Raw genomic sequence first — 22,516 nt, 5'->3', positions numbered from 1 at the left:
TGAAAGAAAGGAAAGGCAAAGTATGTGATTTAGACGTAAGGCCAAAAGTGAGAGGCGCACAGCAATAGTATTTGGTGGCGGGTCTATTTGCAGATACATAAGTGTTACTGGCAGAAAATAAAGTTATGAATGATTCTTTGTGAGTACAGGAGCATGGCAGAGGAGGTAAGGGAAAGAGCAGTGAAGAGGAGACAGGTGAAGTGTGAGTATAGGGGCAAAAAAAAGTCATAGGAAATAATATCATCCTCCCAACTGTCATATATGAATTAAACATGAATGTGGAATGTAGCAAAGCAATCACTAATACATGTAGTAGAAATTAGTTATATATGTGACAAAATGGGATGGAAAAAGTAATGTGCGTGTAGAGTTTGGTAAGGGTGTGATAGCCATGGGAGTGGAGTGTGTAGTAGTTGAATGGCTTAGGTATGTCAGAGGAATAAATGAGTAGTTTGTGAAGTGTCTGTGAGCTTAACTGAGGGATATGTCACAAGGGGGAGACCACCAATAAAATTAATCAACGTAGTAAATGAGTTTTGGAGCAAGAGAGAAAATTGGCAGGCAAGGCACTGAGGAGAGAGAGTTGGCAGGCAAGGCACTGAACATTTGGAGGAGTACCACAATGGAGAAAACTAGCGCCCCTTGTATTGTAGCCACTTCCATGTCTCGAGAAAGTTCACGTAACACAGTGGTTCCCAACCTTTTTTGTCCCTTTCCCCCTTTTCCAGATACTTCTTTACCTGTGGACCACTACAACTCCTACAAATCTTACTGTCATCTCGCAGGCCACTGATGACCATCCCAAGGGCCAAATTTGCCATGTGGACTGTGAATTTGACATCCCTGGTACTGGTAGCTAATGTATAGCAATTAAGCATTCAGTTTTAAGGATTGTGTACAGTAGTATGAACTTTCTTCCAAAGCCACATGACTCCTAATTCTAGTATAACAAATTTAAAACTAATCAGAATCTCTATGAACCCCTTGAAATTCTTTCATGGACCCCTAGTTGGGAACCACTGCCAAAAGGAGACCCAAGCATTGGAGCTCTAGTGAATAGAAAACCCTGTGTTTATAGCAAACAAATGCTTGCTGAATCTAAGCTGTGATTCAATAATTAAAGAAAAAATGACAAGGAAGTGACAAGTTTATAATACAAAAATATTTTATTAATTATCAATTACTTTTTTGTCAGTAATTCAGTAGAAAAATTGTTATCCATTGCTATTAGTTACTCTACAAACTCCGCAACAGTAGTATATTACTCTTACCCCATGTCTTGATAATAATTACAACACTTAGTCACAAGGGTCAAATGGCCTATTCTGATGCCCCACCCCATCTCTACAAGGAATGGGGTCCCTGAGCATAAGTTTCATAATCCCTTCTTCATCTCTTGACACTCATTGTGCTAAAAATTAGTTGGATAATATGAAAGAAAAAATACTCCTTAACCAAGCCTTTACAACTACGAGCCAACTCCTGCAGGAGATAACTGATCATGTCAAGTATTCTTCAGTTATCATGTCAACCAGTACTTTCATCTCGCTGTTGTCAAGATAGGGAGGATGACAATCATTGCTACTAGTAATTGTGTTTGTATTTACTGTTATTAATCTTTTCCTGATCTTATCCTCATCAATTTATCACCTTGCAATGTTTTCCTTATATGCCTAGTGGAAGTTTTACTCACACCTGTCCTCTATGTGCTGCATCTGAAGGTTACTGATGGTGCATATTTCCTTCACAAGTACAGGTAATTCGTATGATTCTAAACAAAGAACCGACTGTATATGACTGCTTAACACTTCATCTCTGCAGCCAACCCACAACTTCGGGAAAACACCTTTTTGTTGTGGTTCACAACAATACTCATACAGAATTGCACCCATTTTGATAAAGTAATTTCTAAGTCTAGGAAACTCTTCAAAATAAGGAGCCAAATCTGACAATCTCTTTCTAAATAAAAACAATGTAGGACTGCTTGTTAGGCCTTCTAAGCCAAACATTTTCTTTGATATTATGGAAGACTCCTTTACTTTACCATCACATACATCATATAGTTCTCTATTAACTGTTGTCTTTAAATGATGACAGTCCAAAATATGTGATGATGTTGGGAATGAACATTTCAGTGCTTTGAACAAAGGTAACCCAACATCATTTCCCAACTTCACTTCAATATTTGGCTCAATGCCATCTAGCTTGTCCATTATGTGAGAGAAGAAAGACACATATGTTAAAAATTCTTTATCCCAGTGAAGGTACACAGGGCCCAGGAACAGAAGTGGCTCATTTGTGTCTTTATGTAGTGCTCTCAAGTTCTGGTAGACTGTCATGGTGACAAAACAGTCACCAAACTTGTAAGTGCAATCCACTCCCAAAACATTGTCACACTCAAGGTTCCTTTTCATGTCACTCAGTTGCTCCTCACTGTACAAAATGACACATTGGGGCTGATCTTTTCTGTTAATGACTGTCTGGACACTTGGACTTTCTGCTAACATTGTCAGTATGACTTGTTTTTCATCAGGCACTTTGGACACCAATTTCTTGAAGACCTTTTGGGAAGCAACATCTTCTACATTATGCACTTGATGACTGTCCTTCAGGTCAGCAAACTTATTTTCATAAACATCTCTTGATGCTCTGCATTTAGTTCTATATTTTGTCTTTCCAGGGTTGCCAAGCACATTCTTCTTCAGCTTTTTGCAACGCTCATGAGCTGTGGGCTTCATAACTCTACCACAATATTCTACTAACGCTCTGTCCTCTCTAAACCCATCACCTGACAAGACTGTGATACGCCTCTTGTAGTCTTTATTAGCTTTAAGTGTTGCATAGAAACGCCGAACTTTTACCACTCTCCTTGTCTGGTTGTGGGTCCAACACACTCATAGGTGGATTTCTTTCATAAAACTTATTTTCATACAATGCCATTGCTTTCAATAATCCATTAAAATTTCCAACATGTGAGGATATTTGAGAACCACTTGAACGCTCCCACACACAGTCATCATGGAATTTATTAAATCCACCCTTGTTTGTCTTCAATTCATGCTCAGAGTTGTTAACAATGAAGAACACATTATTCTTTTCTCCTGGAGGTATGGATTCAAGGGCATTTCCAGGATACCTGAGAAGTTCAAAAACCTCAGGCAGTTTGCAAAACTGCCCTGAGGTGGGGAGTGCACCAGACAGTCCTGGGTGAAAGCTTTGCCTGGGTGCTTCCTCCATTTCACCTTCAGTCTCTTCTTGACTGGCCTTTCTCTTCTTATGATTGAGCTTCATCTCTTTTCCTGAATTATCCTCTTCCATTTTTTCTATTTGAAAACAAACTGAGCCTCTTGTAGGTGTACTGAAATTAACCAATTGTTCTTTTAATTAAATAACCATATAACTATATATTTTTATATCCAATTAATTTTATTTCACATTTTCTACTATCAGATTAAAATTTAGGGGTATATTAACCCTTAAACGACATGTATTGTTTTCATATGATGTTCTCAAAACAAAGCAAAATACAGGTGCTATTTGTTTGTTTATTTATAGTGTAAAAACATGAGAACATAAGGAGCCTGCTAGATAGAGGCAGGTATCCCTATGCAAGGAAGCTCCTGTAAACCTAACCTCACCATACATGAATTTATCTAACCTCTTCTCGAATGTATCTATCATATTGGCACTCATGATATGACTGCCCAGCCTGTTCAAATCATCTACCATTCTACTGGTGAACCAATTTTTGCCAATGTCTTTGTTGACTCTGAATTTATTCAACTTAAATCCATTGCTACATGTCCTACCCAGCTCTAATACCAACAAAACCTTATTAACATCACCCTTAGCAAAGCCTTTCACCAATTTATAGACTTCAGTCAAGTCTCCTTGCACCCTTTGACTTTCAAGAGAATGCAAATTTAAATGTTTAAGTCTATCCTCATAAGGTAGATTTCTCAACTCTTGAATCATTTTACTCATTTTTCCTCTGCACAGATTCTAGGATATTAATATGTATTCTCTACTAAGGTGGCCAGAATTGAACTAAATAATTGACATTCTATCTAACTAATGCTATATAGCTTGAGGATGGCTTCAGCACTTCTATTACTTACACTCCTTGAAATAAAACCCAGTATCCTGTTTGCCCAATCCTTAGCTTCGATGCATTGAGTCCTTGGATGGAGATCAGAACTGACTAAGACTTCTGAATCCCTCTCACACCTAGACATGCTTAGGAGAGTGTCATTTAACCATCTCAATTCACTGAACACACTTGGTGAAATCCAAATTATGATATGCCAAGGTATATTAGAGGGTGTGAAAAACAGCTAGGGTCTGAGGACCTGCCGGCATGGATTGGTTCTCTGGGTGGACACAGTGCAGTCTACAGGGAGGCAAGAGAGGGTGGAAGATGCCATTTTCCTTAGTCTTTATGCTTTCTCTGTCTTTCATGTTTAAACAGTTGTCAGTAATATGAATTGTATTTTACTTCGAAATAATTTGGACAACAATGAATTTACTCATTTAATTTTAGTCCTCCTCAAGAGCTGGATGGGGATGGAGAAAGGTTTTGAAGGGATTTTCAGATGAAGGCCCAGGCAAAGGTGATGAGGGTGAATGCTACAAGGATGAGGGATATGTTGCCTGCAGCAGGAAAAGTCACGGAACCCGTAAAACTTAACCTGGTAGCTGTGGGCATCATGTTTCTCAAAGGCTCCTCTATGCGAGAAAAATGAGAAAAAATCATCACTCACGCAAACCATTTAATAATATATATCAGTGCATTTGTGATCAGTTTATGCATCATCTATTTTGGGCGTTTATATCATGGTAAAAATTTGGCCCGTCGCTGGTACACGGTAAAACCACAAACCCTGTCGCTGGTACACGGTAAAGCCGCAAATTTGGCCCGTTGCTGCTATCAGGTTAAGAACATTCAAAATTAGAGGCACACAAGAGTATGATTAAGATATATGATGGCCTGCTGAGCAAACCGATGCAGTTTTGAATAAATCAATGATGCCACTGTTTAAGGGTTAATTGACATATCCAAACATTACATCACATAAGGTTGTTCATTCTTACTGTGCGTATTATGTCTTACCTACTCTGATAAAGGAAAATCACATATCATTCATTTCATAAGGAAAATAAATGTCATTTATGGAAAATATAAGGTCCTTTTCCTGATGTACAAGTACTATGAGCCCATTGGTGCATGTTCATTTTTTCACAGTATTTGACGCACTTTGAGGTAAAATCCCAAAACGCCCTCCCACGGTCATAGGGTTAACTCAGTTTTCTAAAGCCTACAATTTTCTGTAATGGCTAGTGATTGGAATGGTGCAGTGATTAGTAAACATACCCTTATTCTGCTGAAGCAATCGTTGGTCATCTGAGCCTTTGTTGTTTCTGAAAAATAAACAAACAGGGAAATGTGAATATCCTGAAGATTTCCTTATGTATTTGACATCAAGAATATCTTCCTATCCTAAATGCTTCTTTTCTGCTTTATTTTGAAGAAATCAGATTGTCTAAAGGAAAACATATGAAGTAAAATTAACAAAAATTATACATTTACTTTTTTTTATTAATAATATAAAATTCAACAAAGTTATAAGTAGATATTGCTGCCTGTCTCCACAATAAGACATTTCTGAAGTAGTGTTGCCTCAGACCCCTCAAAGGCTTCCGAGTCTAGAAAAAATCTTTGCTTTATAAACTACCCTCCTGCAGATTCTATCCATCTCTTTGTACGTACTTTCATCTCTTGTTTCCTTTCAGAATAATTGTATTTCTTGGCTATGATTTTTGGGGGACCTCACCCCCCAGCATTTATAACTATAGTTGGTTCACCCAAGTCTGAAGTGAGCATTACCGTGCACTGGCAACCTGCTGTCACACGGCGTGTCTGATTTCATGGATACTGTATGCTAGCCTACGCATAGTAAACAGTCATCAGTGTCAATAATATGTAGGCAGCAATAACAAACGTCGTCAATTAAAGTCGGAGTTAAAAAATATTAGTACCTAATGTAACAAATAGCTGTTTTGTTAATTTACAAGATCACTGATTATGATATTAAACAGCCTTGAAGTTGTCCACCACCAAGAAAATTATCAATCAATCAATCAATGGGGGCATATGCCGGGGGCGCGTCGCCTCGCCCACCCTACCGGGCGAGTCTCCACACACGCCCCCTTCCCAACCCGAGTACCTCCTGGCAGGATTTATCGACTTGCTCTAGCCACATCATGGCCTCACCTCCAGCTTTGAGCAGCTCCGCACTGATGTTACAGGCGCCAGGTGCTTTCACCCCTCAACTTGGCCACAGCCTCTCTGACCTCAACCAGAGAGGGTGGGCTTTCATCAACCCAGCAACTGGAAGCCGCCCACGTGGAGGGTCCACCATGTACAGCTGCTCAAATACTCAGCCCAACGAGCCCGAGAAAATAAGCAGGCTTTATATTAATAAAAAAAAGCTATTTGCGACTTGACTAATATTTTCTAACTCAAAATCAACTATAATTGATGCTATTTGTTATTGCTGCCTGCATATTTTTGACACTGATGACTTTCCTATGCGTAGACTAGCATACAGTATCCACGAAATCAGAAACACCGTGTGACAGCGCACGATAATGTTCACTTCAGACTTGGGTGAACTGACTATATAATAGTCATTTCCAAGGAAAAAAAATAATCAGAATACAGTAATTCAAAACCCATCAAAACCTTCAACACAAGACTATTCCCTCAATGCAGTGCCTGTACATAACCCCGGCCCCTCTCCACATGCCTCTCACACAGCCTCATGAAAAAATAAGCCCACTGCCCCCTCCAATATGAAGGGCAAGATGTCAGAAACAGGTATCAAATGTAAACTAAACCAACTTCCCAACAGGTGTGACTACACCCCCTCATTCCCCCCATCATGTAATGAGGGGAGGAGGGACTGACAGATGGAGCATGACTGAGGTGGGAGGAAGGAGGTAGGGAGCTGTGCAGAGGTGCACTCAAACAATGGTGCAGCCTGCATTAGAGATTTTTTTATATTATTTTTTATGGGAAAGATGATATACCGTCTATATTTTGCTTTTCTAATGACTTTCTATAAGAGTTGGAAGTTGCCTGAACCTATTTCTAAGATGAAATTATTTGAAGAATGTGTAGCTAGTTTAAGAGATATTAGATGGTTTGTTAAATGAATCTTAACCAAACTAGAATAATACCCTAATCTTTACTAACCATAGCCTGACACTAATAATAATAATAATAATAATAAAAAATTTATTTCCCCCAGCAAAATATATAAAAAACTACAAGAAAGAGAACAATATGGTCAGTTTGGGTGGGGCCCGAACTTCTCCACAGTGATGCCGCATCACCCACAATTCATCACTCTCAAATGTCAGCTAAATATTATTTGGAATTATGTATGAAATACTCTGTATACATTAAAAGTGATGTGGCAGTGCTAGTCTTTGAGTGGGTCCCACCCAACCAGACTTCACAGCTGAATCTGACCATTGTGATTTCTTTTTTCTTCTTCTTTTGAGCTATTCCACTTTGTATCACTTCTTAGGTCTTCCTTAGTACTTATTTACCATTTGATACTTTAGCACGCACTCTTAGTTACTGCGCTGTGCACACTTGTAAGCTTCACCTTGACCTCAGCTGTTTTCTGTACATTTTACTTCCACTGACTTTGCTTTTCTATTCTATTCTATATACGGGGAATATGAACGAATCAAAAATAGTTATAAATGCTATTGTGTGGTGGGTGACCCTATTGATATTCACAGATAAAAGCACATCAAACTTTACCAGAATTGTTTGTTAGCTATTGTACGACCTTTTATTCTTTGTTTTATTTACTTAAACTGACCACTGGGGAATACACAGCAGGAAAACCTATTAATTTACCTGGAATGGAGTGATATTAGTAATAGTTAGGCTTAGGAATAGAGATTTTAGGATAAAGTAAATCTCCCCCTTCTCTCTCCCCGTCCTCTTCCATGCTCTCCCCTCCTTGCATAATGTGCCCTTTTCTACTGCCATTATTTTTTGCACTTGGAATACACAGCAGGAAAACCTATTAATTTGCCTGAAATGGAATGATAGGCATAATAGGTAGGCTTAAGAATAGAGATTTTAGGATAAAGTAAATCTCCCCCTTCCCCCCTCCCCCTCCTCTTCCATGCTCTCCCCTCCCAGCATGTGCCATTTTTCTATTGCCATTATTTTTTGCATTTTCATCCTAGTTTTGTCCACTTGTGATCTTTGTGATGGTTGATACTGCCGGCAAGACAACAACACACAAGACCAACAGACCAAACATGCAGGAACTGAGTGAACATCAACGTGGGGTAATTCTTTCTAAAATATGCCCTGTTCGTTTGTTATAAAGCCTTTTCTGGATTAAAAGTGTTGCGCTGATGATTGTGCCACGTACTGAAGCCGAAACTGAAGTAAACGAGAGCGGTGAGTGAAGTATAAGAAAAAGTAAGCAAGTTGAACCTCTCTCTGCGAGCTATTTTGCGGCTGTGAGCTGATTCCTACAGTGATCGGCGCCGGTGTTCTCGTCAAGGAGGGCTGAGGGTCTAGTAGGCAGCAGGACGCCTTGTATCACTTCTCGGGTCTACTTCCTTGGGCTTCTTGGACTGGCTAGTGTTTTGAAGAGCTGTTTGATCTTGATCTTGATGTCAGAGATGACTTGAGATATCTCCAGTGTCAGGCCTTTATAACGTACGGGAGCTCCTATGAAAATAAACCAAACCATATAAAACAGCCATTATCCTACATATATGGGACAAAACACCACTCCTTCCAGTGGTTGGGTCTTGTCTTGTCGGTTTTTGTCGCTGTAGATGCGGAACATTTTCTTGCCTTAGTGTAGGTACGGCTGAGTAATTAACGTTCCGAGACTGACGCAAGAGCAAATAGTGTTACGCCACACGCTTTACGCTTTTCGCGTTACGGAATGTCAATAAGGGATATAAGTTATATCCCTTTGATATCTGTGTTCTCTTTTCACACCTGCCGCGTTATATCACATAAGGGTAGGTGTGAAAAGAGAACACAGAACAACGTGCCGAGACACACTCCAGCGTGGCACTCCCAAGTCAGCAACATTATTATATATACCTCACGTCTGCCTCACTCACAGTCAGGGCATGGAGGACACACAAAAGCCTTGCAGGGGCTGGAATTTTTCACTTTGATTAACGCCATAGTAAGGTGACCAGATTTCTGAAACAAAATCCGGGGACATTTTCGGTTCAGAGGCGTAAAAACCTCCAAAACATGTACGTAGTGTTTTTGTCAATGAAAAATTAAAACGGGGACACTGCCCTTACCATTCATAAAGCAGCATTCAAAAGTTCCTCTCACCCTATTTATCCTAAATTGCAAAGGAATTGAATAAAAATTCAATTGATTAACGATGAGGTTTTTTTTTCTCTGATCAAAGTAGCTGAGATCAAGAACATCCATATTTAATGACAAGTTGCCGACAAGTTTTCAACTACCTCTGACAGACAAACATATTTGTTATAATGTTATCACAGCAATCACACACATTGTAAATAATAAATACACATAAATTAAACGTTAAATAACATATGTTATAACATCGTGTGTTATTTTTGTTAATATCTCAATATTTACTGTTCTTTACGCTTTTTCAGGGCCCTACAAACCTTCTTGAATCTGTTATTTTGAATCTGAATCAAGGTAGGCTATAATTTAATGACTACTTAGTACTTACCAATGGTTGAACAGTATTAAATCTGCGGGCGAAACACCGCTGGATGGCAGAGAATGGTGCCGGCTGGTTCCTGGCGGGAAGGCAGGAGGGGACGCTGGTGACGATGCTGACGATGGTTTGGCGGGAAATTTGGTTTTATGTTCTTGGAAGGCAATCTCGCAAATTATGCTGTGTAAAGCTGTTTATCATTTCCTTAGTTATATACACTGTGCAGTGCGAGTAGAACGGTGCGCAACTATACGTATATAGGTTGGTCAACATTTTCGTGTTTTTTTTTTTTTTTTTCATTTTCCTTTATTACAATTTCGGATCTTTCAGTCAGTGAAAACCGGGGACATTTCCGGGGACAGCAGTAGCCGGGGATAGGTAACTGAAAACGGGGACTGTCCCCGGAAACCGGGGACGTCTGGTCACCCTACGGGCCTACGCCATAGTGTACACGACAAATCACGGTACAGTATATCCCCAGGCGCAGTTTCAAGGTATAAGTCTTCTCGATCACTGCCCAGGACACGGGCACAATAGAGCTGGGCAAGATCTGTCATTTTTAGTAACCGCGAATCCGATTATTTTCAGGCGGATCCGCGGGATTCGGATCCAGACCCGATTACTGGGCAGTGCCGCGGGGAGCGCTGCACGGAGCTAGACGATTATTGGATCCGTGAGGCAGCCATACGATTACTGCGATTCATCTGGCGGCCTGACGGATGGGCACCCGCCACTGCCACCCAGTAATCGTCCTGGAATCTATGGACCACAAAATAAGAAACGAAAGCTAAACTTTACATCCCTTAGGGCAAGTCTCAATATTGTTATGCCGGACGTGTTACTTGGGTTCCGTGTCGCCGTCAGGAGACTCCGTGGGAGGGAGATATGTAAACACTTTGCACAGTTTCTGTAGTTTAATGTTCTTCTTTAGTACGTAGTACACTTCACTCTGACTCTTCACTTACCACTAGCTTACTATGACTGGGACTGACTCTCTCTCGCCCTCTTCTCCTATATATATCCAGAACAGTACAGTCTAGAATATTACAGTATATTTCAGATCATACAAGAACATGTAGCAAAAATATATGCGAGTTGGCAACACTTCCCGCCTGGCGCCTGGCCGCGCGCCGTAGGCGCGGACGGCTCGCCTTCCTCCCCGCCCCTTTGCTCGTTTCTCCGGGAGCCTTCTAGAGGCCTATGGTCGCCGGGGGAAGCTTCCAGCACAACAATATCCCCCCCTCTTAATTGTGATCGTCCCGATCACACACTTAACTATGTACAAACATAAGAGAATTAATCAAAAACATAATAATCGTCGTATCGCTGTGGACGCCTGCGTTGTCTCTGTCTTCTGTTCGTTGCCTCCTGCGCGTCTGTCTCTTGGTGCGCCTCGTCGTCGTCCGCTTCTTGGGGTGTCCCTGGAACATCTGCCGAAGCCGTGAGGTTATCTCCGTCGGCTGAAAGGGCCAGGAGGCCTACGTCGTCGTCGACCTCCTCTCGGTCCTGGACGTCCCTTGCGTTTTCGTCGGCTGGTGGGTGTCTGTAGTTGTTCCAGGTGTAGTTTCCCGGACCGTGGTACCTCCATAGGCGGTTGACGTGGACAACTTTCGGCTTGGTCTTTTCCGTTCTCCGGATTCGGTAAGTCACGTCGGAGAGGCGTTCTAGCACAGTGTAAGGGCCTTCCCAGGGGCTTCTTCTTAGCGGCACCTTCATATTCCTTCTTCCTCTTATAGCATTCGTTCTCCTTGTGCCCAACCTTCTCGCAGTACCAGCACGTTCCTTGGAACCTGTCTGTGTCGCTGACAGCGCCCTTTCGTGCCCTAAAGCCAGAAGTCGAGTCGTCCCTGAAGCTTGACAAGCTAGACCTAACAAAGGACTCAAACTCCATGGCACGTGCCAGAGCTTCCTGCATTGATGTTGGCTTAGCTTGGTTCACTTGTATCTTCAGCTGAGGGCTGTCCAGGGCATCGATGAATTGATCACGCAGCAAAACCGTCAGCAGGTCAGGGGTGGCACCTGGGTATGCCTTGTGCGCCATGCTCTCAAGGTCCTGAGCGAGTTCCTGAACAGACTCGCCGCGCCTCCTGTTGCGGGTTCTGAACCTAACCCTGAAGAGCTCGTTCTGGTGCTTGGTCCCATATCGTTGCTCCAGCGCCTGTGCCAGCCCGCTGTAGCTGCCCTTTGTCGCATTGTCGAGCTGAGCAAGGACCTCCAGCGCCGCCCCTTTCAGGCTAGTGGCCAGCTGTACCGCGCACTCTTGGTCATCCCATCCGTTCCGAGCTGCTAACAGCTCAAACTGAGCGCGGTAAGCCTCCCAGGAGACCTTCCCATCAAACTCCTGAGGCTTCTTTCTAACAGGCGAACCCAGCAGATTCATGGGGCTGGCGGAACTTCTTGCGGGGATAAACTCAGGCGAAACAGGGCTCAAACTACCCCGGACTTGCGTAGGAGAAGCATCTTGGGTACAACTAGCCCCTGCAGGCACTGGCTGTCCGTTTCCAGCCAAGCAGTCTTCAAGGGCCTTCACTCTGTCACTTACGTCACAAACTGCCTGTTCAGTACGGTTCACCTTTCCCTGCACTTATAATATTTCTTTGTGTGTCGTCTCCCGTACCACCTCCATCTCTTGTTGCAGATTTGTGTGTTCTTTCTCCACTTCTATCAGGCGTTGTCCCAAGTTCGTGGTCACATCAGTCATTTCTCTTCGCACTGACTCACTTCCATCTTGTACTGCTTTTAGCTGTAGCTGTAATCCTGTGAAGCGATCTTCTAGCTGTTCTTTGAGTTCTTGGAGTGTTCTTTCTTGTTGTTGCTGTGCTCTTTCTTGTTGTTGCTTGAGTTCTTGGTGTGCTCTTTCTTGTTGTTCTTTGAGTTCTTGGAGTGTTCCTTCTTGTTGTTGCTGTGCTCTTTCTTGTTGTTCTTTGAGTTGTTGGAGTGCTCTTTCTTGTTTCTCCCCTTGTAGTCTCAAGGCTTCCAAAAGTTCAGTCAACATGTCGTCCCTCTGGGCAGCTTGGGAACGAGTCTCCATGGCGAAAAACAAATGCCTACACTCCTGACACCAGTGTTATGCCGGACGTGTTACTTGGGTTCCGTGTCGCCGTCAGGAGACTCCGTGGGAGGGAGATATGTAAACACTTTGCACAGTTTCTGTAGTTTAATGTTCTTCTTTAGTACGTAGTACACTTCACTCTGACTCTTCACTTACCACTAGCTTACTATGACTGGGACTGACTCTCTCTCGCCCTCTTCTCCTATATATATCCAGAACAGTACAGTCTAGAATATTACAGTATATTTCAGATCATACAAGAACATGTAGCAAAAATATATGCGAGTTGGCAACACTTCCGCCTGGCGCCTGGCCGCGCCCGTGGGGCGCGGACAGCCTTCCTCCCCGCCCCTTTGCTCGTTTCTCCGGGAGCCTTCTAGAGGCCTATGGTCGCCGGGGGAAGCTTCCAGCACAACAATATGTTCATGGCTTCTTGTTCGCCCGCCTCCACCAGTCTTCTCTAGATCATCCCTGCCTCTTGTGTAGCTCATATATATATATATATATATATATATATATATATATATATATATATATATATATATATATATATATATATATATATATATATATATATATATTAAGCTGCTTATTTTCGGCGTGTTGGAAAATTATATATCCGTGATCTTTGTATAGTAAACTCACCTTCAGATAGCAACTGTTATGCAATCCACGTAGTGTATGTATCGCGTCTTCAAGTTAGGCGCATACAGTCATAAGGTTTGATTGGATTTGCTCAGTAACTAAGGATTAATGTCTCCCCTTATATTGTTCCACTTACAAGTTAAACATTTTGTACAAGCACATTCAAGGTCAGCAAACTGACTAAGTGTTCTAACTTTCACGAGTTTGTTCACCAACACTCCCGGTCTCATGGTTCGCCGCCATAACGTAGTGTGTGCTCGTCTCCGGCTTGGGTACCGGCGAGTGTGGCAGCTGGCCGAGGCGGGGGACGCGCCTCACTTCTCCTCCTGCAAGCTGTGTGACGCGCCCAATGCTAACACCCTTGAACACTATTGCTTGGAGTGTCCACGTGTTGCTGACTTAATACCACAAGGACTCTCACTTGTGGAGACATGTAAATATTTATCGTCTGGAAACAATCTAGATGTTATCCTCACTCGACATCCACATTTTGGGGGATGCTAAATTATTATTATTATTAGTTTTTTTTTTCCCTACTGTTGACTCAGTATCACAGCGTGCCCTGTGAGGCACGAGTCGCCTGTATCCAAGTTAGCATCCTGAACATGTACTAGGCTTGGCACCCTTGCGTGTAATAAATTAATCAAAACAAAAAAACACCAACACTCGGCTAAGTAACAGCGAATACTCATTACACTGACCAAGCGGGAGAAACGCTTCCCCTTTCACCTTCACAATCCTAGGGATAACTGAGCAACCCTCTCTGGTAATTTTAGACGCTTCCAGCTCGCACATCAGCTATTTCCAAAGGGCCAAAAAGGAGATCAGTCGCGTTCCCATGAGTGTTTTTTTCAAGTTTATGATACAGTGGAAGGGTCAAACTACCGCCATGGGGGTCATAAAACTATCCCTAGAAATGCCCAAAACCCCTACGAGTGCCTTGTCAAATATGTGTACTTGGGCGTCGAAATGTTTAGCAATACGGCTACTGGCGACTCCGTGCGTGTGTTTGATCGAATCTGATTCAGCACACAAATGAACCAGCAGAGCCATATATTAGCCTTGCCACTGCACGAGATGATTACTGATAATATAATGGGACCGCACCGTTCTGAAACTTAAACATGTCCCAAGACTCTTTTGACTAGTAATTCCTCCCCACCAGCAGGCCTGAAAATATGTCTATTTCGGCTGGTTTACGTTACTATTTTACTCTTTTGAGTGGAGCTGGGTTACTGTTAGGTTTGCTTACTCTATCCCTTTAGTTTCGTTTAACGGGCGGGGTTTGATTTTCGTGATGCAAACTTTTATCTACAATTGCCACCATATGTGTCCACCCACCACTTCTATTTACCGCCCACACGAAGCAGTAAAACCTCGGAGTGGCCAGACAAACGCGAAAGGTGAACGATGCTTCGGTACTTTATTATTATTTCATTTGCTCTTCACCGAGTTCCCGTGGCAGTTGACTTACACAACTTAGGCAATAGTTGATGATTGATTAGCCAATGTACGGCCGGGCTCACCAGCTTACGGTTATTTGGTCAGTAATTTTAGATGTATGAATTGATGGTTGGAAATCCCTGGTCAGACTATAGAGTGTGTGTGTGTGTGTGTGTGTGTGTTTGAAAGAGAGAATGTGTGGGTATGGGGAAGGGTGCATGTGTGGTTTCAGGAAAATCATTACCATTAATTTAAACTTATTTTAATACAACTGAGGAGGTATCCACCTTCCCACGCACCCCCCCCCACAAAAAAAAAAAATAAATAAATAAAATGGTATAATAAAATAGGTAAGGAGCACTGAAGGAGTTAGTTGATGATTTTGCACCTTCAAGTATGTTTCAACGTTCTCAGATAAATATCATTACCACAGCTTTAAGTAATGGATGTAATGGATAATTTATGTATCTGTGACTCCCATGTTAAAACAGCAACCTGCAGGCATTGTCAGTTTCTGTAACTTATTTTTCTCAAGTAGCTGGCAGTGACTCAAAGATAATTTATGCTTTACATAATAATTAATGAAAGACTCACCCGAAATATGCCCAAGGTATTAGTATTCACACCTCCAAAATAGTGTATTATTTCACTTTATATTTTTCAGACCAGCTTGTGATCTTCCTGCTGTTATGTTGAAAAAAAAAAAAAAAAAAAAAGGAAATCCCATTTTCAGTTTTGTATGAAAATTGGCAAAGTATGTTATAGGCAAAATTGGGAACATATGCCTGCTGTGCTTGTGGGCAGTGCTCATCTCTGTCCCATTGACCTTCTGAGCCTGTGGTGGAAGAGAACCCATTAACCCAACAATGGGCCAGTGTAACATCCAGGTTACCACAGTTTACTTTCCTAAGGTTTCCCCATACACTCATTAATCAACCATGTTGAAAGGAAGGCTGCACAGTTGGGTGGGCTGCATGCCAACTGCCCAAACCCAGACCTGCAGATTCTGAGTTAAGGATGCTAAGCATTTCACTGCAGAGGTGAGAAGTAAGTTATAGTACCCCAAAATGAATCGTTGTGGTCTTTTACTTTAAATGACCCAAAAGATGCTGCCCCAAAATCAAGTGATAGCAAAACATCATAGTCAAAATTTTGAGATAAGAAGTTCTCACGTCCCTGACTGCTATGTATATGACGTATATATCATACACTGTTTTGGGAAGTATCTCCTTTCTTATGTTCATTTGAGTGTTCCATGATTGCTCTTTTGGATTATATTAATTATTCTCTCCTGGTTCCTCTTCTCAGTGTTATCCTGCTCTTGCACACTAACCACTGAGCCACTGTCTCCCCAGTTAAAATTAGGGTTGCTCAGAGTTGCCATGCATACTGGAGACCTGTAAAAGTAAAAGGTAAAATTTGGGGTATACACCATAGCTGCACTTGGCCTTAGTGCTCATTTCTACTGCAGTGGCCCTTGAGCCTGTGGTGGAAAGAATCCATTACCCCAGGGCACAGGGCCACTGTGACATCTGGGTTACCTCCCGACCTGCCGACTACCAGGGCCAGGATTTGTACTCAGGTCCGTGAATTTGTAGCTCCGTGGTCAAGTGGTCAGCATGCCTGGCTACTACTCTGCGGGCCTGGGTTCGAATCCTGTCCGGGCAGTCGGTGTGCAGTTCACCCAGCTGTTCATCCTCCCTTTCGGACTGGTCAATAAATGGGTACCTGGGGAAACATGGGGATGGTGAACTGTGGTAACTCGGATGTCACACTGGCCCTGTGTCCTGAGGTGATGGGCTCCCTCTCACCACAGGCTCAAGGGTCAATGCGACGGAGATGAGCACCGAGGCCACACGCAGCTTTAGTGTATGTCCCCAGCTTTAATTTACTTTACATTAACCACTGCACCTCGAAGGTGTAATGACCTGTAATTTTCTTTCTTCTTCGTTTGTCTTTATATTCCCTTATGGGGTTGGATGGGTTGATGAAGACATCATCCTTCATCTTGGTTTGGAGCAGGACTGAGGCAACTGATGGCCTAAATGGATTGCCTACCATGGCTAACGAGTCCCACTTACCTGGGTTTGTGATCAGAGTTGTCCCTCTCCTAGGTGGATTGCTTACCATATGGCTATGAGCCCTGCCCACCCAGACTGGGTTGGTGAAGTGGCAAGGAGTGTTCACACATCAGTGGGCCAATCACACAACACCTCTGGGACTCCAACTTGCTCTGAGATTCTCCAGAGATTTAGCCTGACCTGACCTGCAATGCACCCTATTCTGAGTTTTCATATTCCTTTTTCTAGATGAGGAAATTAGATTGTTAACTGGCACCTTCAGCATGGAGTTGGCATGTGGATAAATTTGGAGAATAGTTAGCAGGAATCAGTTGACCGAAACTACACTCTGTATAAAATTGCCCACGGGAAAAAAAATGTTAAAGCAAAATTTTTTGGTGTTCACTAAATGAGTGAATGGTAGTAAAACATGAAATTCGTTAAGGTGAATTTTCGCTGCCTGAACGTTCGTAAAGCAGGGTATGCCTGTGTTATAACAAATATTGATAAAGGTAGCTGAAGTGGAAATGAGAAAGCTTCATTTAGAAAGGAATCTGGAAACTTTTTATTTGATACTATGAGATATACTGAGACAGATTGATCATTACATATCTTACATGAGTGTAACACAGCTATGGTTAAGCTGGGAAACACTGGGGCAGTTGGTTGTTGCTGTATATACACTCGCACATACACTCAGTCAGCAGTACATCATAAAAGCTTTGTATTACATTCCAAAAAATAATAACAACAATAATAATAATCACCAAGCATGTGCTAAAATTACCTGAAAATATTATGAAAACCATGGCTGTCAAAGTAAGAAACTGCATTGTCCTGTCACTGTATTCTCACACCCTCCAAGCATTCCTCGGTGGGGCGCGGCGGCATAAGCACACAGGGGCGCCTCTATGACGGGACCTGAGAGACCCTAGGACTCAATGCGTATGTACAGCGAGTCCACTTTTCGCTTTCTTCATTTCACGGCTATTTATGTCACTTTCCTCATCAACAACATCTAAAAACTTCCTCTCAAGCCTAGATCCCTGACTATGAAAAATGTGGATGCACTTGTAAGGGGTTTCTAGGGTATGGTCTGTGGGGCAAATGACATAAATGACCTGAAAATGATTTACGTCCAGTGGAGACTTCTAGTAATGTATTTTACAAAGGAATCTTGGAGAGGAGCAACTACCTTTGTCATTTGTCTCACAGTGTGGCTTTATGATCAAAGGGAATGCTTCTGCATAAGCGTTTTGAGCTTGTTTAGTTTGTGGTAATTTTGATCAGTTTGGGAATCAAGACACATCCCAACTTAACATTCAACAAGAACAAAGAGACAGACACATAGAACAATGCGCAACAGATACATTTCTTTGCTTCATCTGCCGTAGTGTTCCGACAGTCGCACTTCCTGGGGCTGCACATTATTGCACCTTATGATACCCATTATTGTCCGTATCATTGTTCCAGTTGACATCACACAGCAGCCAGTCCACATTTGTGCCACTTACACCGATAAACCCGCTTTATGTTTGTAAAGACCTGGGCCAGGAATCAAATAAGTTATCCTTGCTCACGTGATTCCATGTCAGGGGGAAGACCATAATAATTATACCAGCAGCTTCTTACACAAGCTGGCCACCTGACTCAGCCAGGGTTAGGACTGTAGTGTGGAAACTCCAAGAACTGAAGCTAATGTGGATTCTGAGGTCTAAGAGTGGTGGTTCTCTTTGATGGTAGATGTGACCAATCACTGAAGAGATACCAATTACTTTAATGGCTATAAAATGAGTCAAATGCAAATTTGTTCAACCACTTAAACAAACAGGACCAGTCACAAATGATGCTATAAATTGTAACCCATGACAGAATCATAACTAGTTCTAAACAAGTAGTGAGGCACAAAGCCTTTTCCTGTTTTTGTTTTTTTGTAAATGGTTTGAAAGGGGAGTCTAGAAGCAAAGAGGAACTACCATGCCTCACTACTGCAAAAAGCACAGATGGAACAGATGTGCAGAAAGGGTAACAGGTCTCAGAACATCAGTATATGAACAAGAAATAGGATTGGAACAAATAATCTCAACATCACAACAACTAGACTGTCTCTTATCCTATCTGATATTGAGCACACGTCTTACAGTAGTGTTGGTGGTGACTTGTTGAGCACCATAATAATACATGCCTCCAGGTAGCATTTTTATGCATATTCAATGTTTTTTTTCACAATGAGTGGATTAGGAAGTATTTGTGAAGAGGTTCACAAGCAATCAATTCTTTCTCACTGGAACATAATGACTTGAACTAACATTTTCTATCAACAATAAAATTCTTCTACAGTCTCCCATATTCTATAGGGGCTGCATGTTTTCCTATAAACTTTTTTGTAGATCTGTACTTTCATTAAAAAATCTATTAAAAATGTGTTCATTAGAAAACCCAGTGTACTAACTTTTCTTTGTTTGTTTTAGTTACTGTAGGGTGTTTGCTAATAAGCTTTGAGTCAACCTATGTTAGCACAATAAAATTACTGATTGCCCTTGCATGACCACAGACGGTAGCTGCACCACTCATGTTAGCACCTGTGAGAAGCTCCTGCAGCGGGGCGCGGCACAGCAGCTCCAGTGTTGCACAAGTCACTTCTCATAAAAATAGAGGTACGGGGACTCTCACTTATTTCCAACGATATTTTGTCACCAAAACAATAGATATCAAAGTCATAACAACTTAGTCTCTACTATAACTTTTCATACTTTTTTGTCTTGTTAAATACTAGTGTCATATTACTGAAAATAACAACACAAAATCACTGTAACAAGTACTTCACCAGTCGAGTGAGTTGAGGCGAGCGTTACCTCTTTCTCTGTCTTCTTGTGCATGTAACATATGTGAGCCAATCTATCTTGGATTCTTAAAATGGCCATCAAGATATCTTGGAGTGTGTCCTGGTTCAGTACATGAGGAGCCCGTGGTGTGATGAGGCTGTTGGAGTGGGTGTTCGCGATTCCTCAGCACCACCGCCTGGGGGAATCAGCCCACAGGGAGGGTGGTGCTGGGCGTAGTCTCAGACGACTGTTTCCGTACGAAGTGAGGTGCGGCTCAGGTGGTGGGCCTGGCGGGCACCCAGGACGGGAGACAGATTACGATCACCCTGAAACCCACAAAGGTACATTAGATATTTTTTTCAGACACATAGGAGCATGTTTGACTTGGTCAGTGACGGCAGCAGGCAGTATACTGCAGATGTTATTTGATAAATTATGCAAAATATAAGCTGTCAGTTATAACATCAAAGACAAAAGAAGCAAAACTATAAAGTGAAGATTTTAAAATTTATAATAACGTTTGCATCATTTTGGTATACTTTGAAAGACAATGGTCTGGTACATGCACTTGACTGCTTCACTGGATGCTTTTTCCCACTGAGAAATCATCTCAGAAATCATTACTACAATGCATGTACGGTGAAGTCATGAATACTGCAAAGTGTAATGAAATGGTGTTTACAATGAATAAGATGGCTGTGTATTGAATATTGTGAAAAAATATGAGAATATGATGACATAGATTTTTCATGGAGTTATATATTTATGTTTGAATTTTAGTTATTTTAACTGAGTTTAAGAAATATAGATTATCAAATAACAAAAGCTGAATGTCATTCAGTTTCATTATATAACCAAATCTCTTACTAACACTTATCCACTAAATATTAAATGAAATAAAGCACCAAACTCATGAAAATGGAGACACAAGGAAAATCATATGACTAATATGAAACTGAAGCATTCAAGGCTACATGGTTTCCATCAAGAAAAGAAAGGTTATGGACATTAACTTACAACTGTCAAAATATTATAGGGCTACCTGGACAGTTGTATGAAAGCTGGGTAGAAGGCTGATATGAGGGGTCAAGCGTAGGTACCCAAAGGCTTGTTGCGACGGATCAAGCAGGGCTTCAAAGCAACACAAAAAAAGGCAAAATAAAATAAAATATGCCACAGAAAAATTAATAAAATCAGAATGGAGCTATTCACACACTAAAGATAATGAAATGCAGAGTTTCTCAAGGGTAGTACTTGTGATAAGCAGTTCAGGTACATAGATTTCCTGTAAGATGCTCTAGGGAGAATATGTATATATATATATATATATATATATATATATATATATATATATATATATATATATATATATATATATATATATATATATATATATATATATATATATATATATATATATATATATATATATATATATATATATATATATATATATATATATATATATAAAGTCTCACATTTGGCAACTAATTTGTGCCAGAGAAAGCTCACCAAATTTGAATCTACCAAATACGAATCATTAAAACAATGAAAATAAGATTAATTGGTATCAGTGCTTTCAGTTAATATAGTGTTAGTTTTTTGGTGCCTTAAAACCTCATTTTTTTCAACCATTCATTATTGGAGACCAAGAGATAATAAAAAGAAGAGATGAAAACACAAATTTCTTTAATCTTCATCCTTTGTTAAGTTTGGTGCAGTGGAGAGGCGAGCATGGCGGTAGGGCAGCACCCCTTCCGCTGCTCCCGCCCTGCTGTACTCTGGCCTGTCCCCTCCACCCATCCCAAATGGGAGAATATGATCGCCAAATGAGAATTAGGGTACCAAGTGATTGGCACCACCAAATGCAAATTCTCCAAATTGGAACACACCAAAAAAGAGACTTTACTGTATATACATATTTATACATATAGTATACTGCATGTGATAATTTGTATGCCACCTCTCACTCCTCTCAGTGTAGTCCACTGCCATTCACTGTGTGTGTTATGGCATCAAAGGCCTCTATTAGTGCTGGAAAGAGCAATCAGTGGGGTGGGGTGTGTGAGGACAAAGATAAACCTCAAGAGTGGAAGAAAAGGAGCCAAAACACGAGTAATGTGTGGGAAAGTTATTTGGTAACTTTGTAGCGCAGGTCATACTCCAATTATGATGATGAAATTGTTTGATGTGATTCAAATTTATCTGACATTTATTTTCTCACTAGTCACTAGTATTTATTTGTTTTCCCCCCTTCCTTAATTCCCCCTTTCAAAAACTAGTGAATCCTGTGAAACAAAGAATGCAGATTAGTAGCAAATAAAACTCAGCAGAATTAAAAGGGTTGTCCTCATAGTGCATAGAAATAAGGACAAAATAAGCACTTGAGCCATCAGAAAACAATGAGGGCAGCAGACTTTGCTACTGATGCAGACAGTTGTTGTGGTGGTAGCGGCAGAATCTGCCGTCCTAATTATCTAGTGGAGGCTAAGTGCTATTTTTTCCCCATTTCTTTGTATTGTGAGGATGAAACTTTTATTTCTGGTAAAAACTAATACTGTTGACTGATGGCTCTGGTATCTATTAACATTTTTCCTATTGTTCAAATGAGTTACTTTTGGTGAATTTAAATTGGGGGAGCTTTCTCTGGCATCAATTAGTCACCAAATGTGATATATATATATATATATATATATATATATATATATATATATATATATATATATA

The 22,516-nt window shown here is 41.2% G+C and overlaps 2 protein-coding genes across 14 annotated transcripts in view; both read right to left on the bottom strand.

Annotated features, from left to right (window-relative positions):
* Positions 1 to 903: 903 nt before the first annotated feature.
* LOC126982622 (uncharacterized) lies at positions 904 to 13,961 on the bottom strand. 5 transcript variants are annotated; one of them, XM_050834828.1, is made up of 3 exons: positions 13,462 to 13,961; positions 5,372 to 5,418; positions 904 to 3,358 (listed from the first exon to the last, which is right to left on the bottom strand). In XM_050834828.1, the coding sequence occupies exon 3, from the start codon at positions 2,736 to 2,738 to the stop codon at positions 1,686 to 1,688; it is 1,053 nt and encodes a 350-aa protein (XP_050690785.1). In that variant the 5' UTR covers positions 2,739 to 3,358; positions 5,372 to 5,418; positions 13,462 to 13,961; the 3' UTR covers positions 904 to 1,685. The 5 variants fall into 5 exon arrangements, with proteins under 5 accessions (XP_050690785.1, XP_050690783.1, XP_050690784.1 ...); XM_050834826.1 differs by lacking the exon at positions 13,462 to 13,961 and adding an exon at positions 9,777 to 10,565; XM_050834827.1 differs by lacking the exon at positions 13,462 to 13,961 and adding an exon at positions 8,463 to 8,771.
* A 3,544-nt stretch (positions 13,962 to 17,505) lies between these two features.
* The window catches only part of LOC126982620 (cubilin-like), a 182,142-nt gene continuing 177,131 nt past the window's right edge, over positions 17,506 to 22,516 (bottom strand). For 7 of the 9 annotated variants that reach the window (XM_050834815.1, XM_050834816.1, XM_050834814.1 and 4 more), the window contains 2 exons: positions 20,832 to 20,920; positions 17,506 to 20,115 (listed from right to left, as the gene is read on the bottom strand). In XM_050834815.1, coding sequence (XP_050690772.1) covers positions 20,029 to 20,115; positions 20,832 to 20,920 — 176 coding nt within the window. In that variant the 3' untranslated portion in view covers positions 17,506 to 20,028. The remainder of the gene's footprint in view (positions 20,116 to 20,831; positions 20,921 to 22,516) is intronic. The other 2 variants (XM_050834823.1, XM_050834819.1) reach the window with 1 other exon arrangement.

This window comes from Eriocheir sinensis, chromosome 51 (assembly GCF_024679095.1).
Source record: "Eriocheir sinensis breed Jianghai 21 chromosome 51, ASM2467909v1, whole genome shotgun sequence".
In the NCBI taxonomy this organism is placed as follows: Eukaryota; Metazoa; Arthropoda; class Malacostraca; order Decapoda; family Varunidae; genus Eriocheir; species Eriocheir sinensis.
Note: the sequence above shows the minus strand (reverse complement) of the source record. Positions and strands in the feature narration are given on the sequence as shown.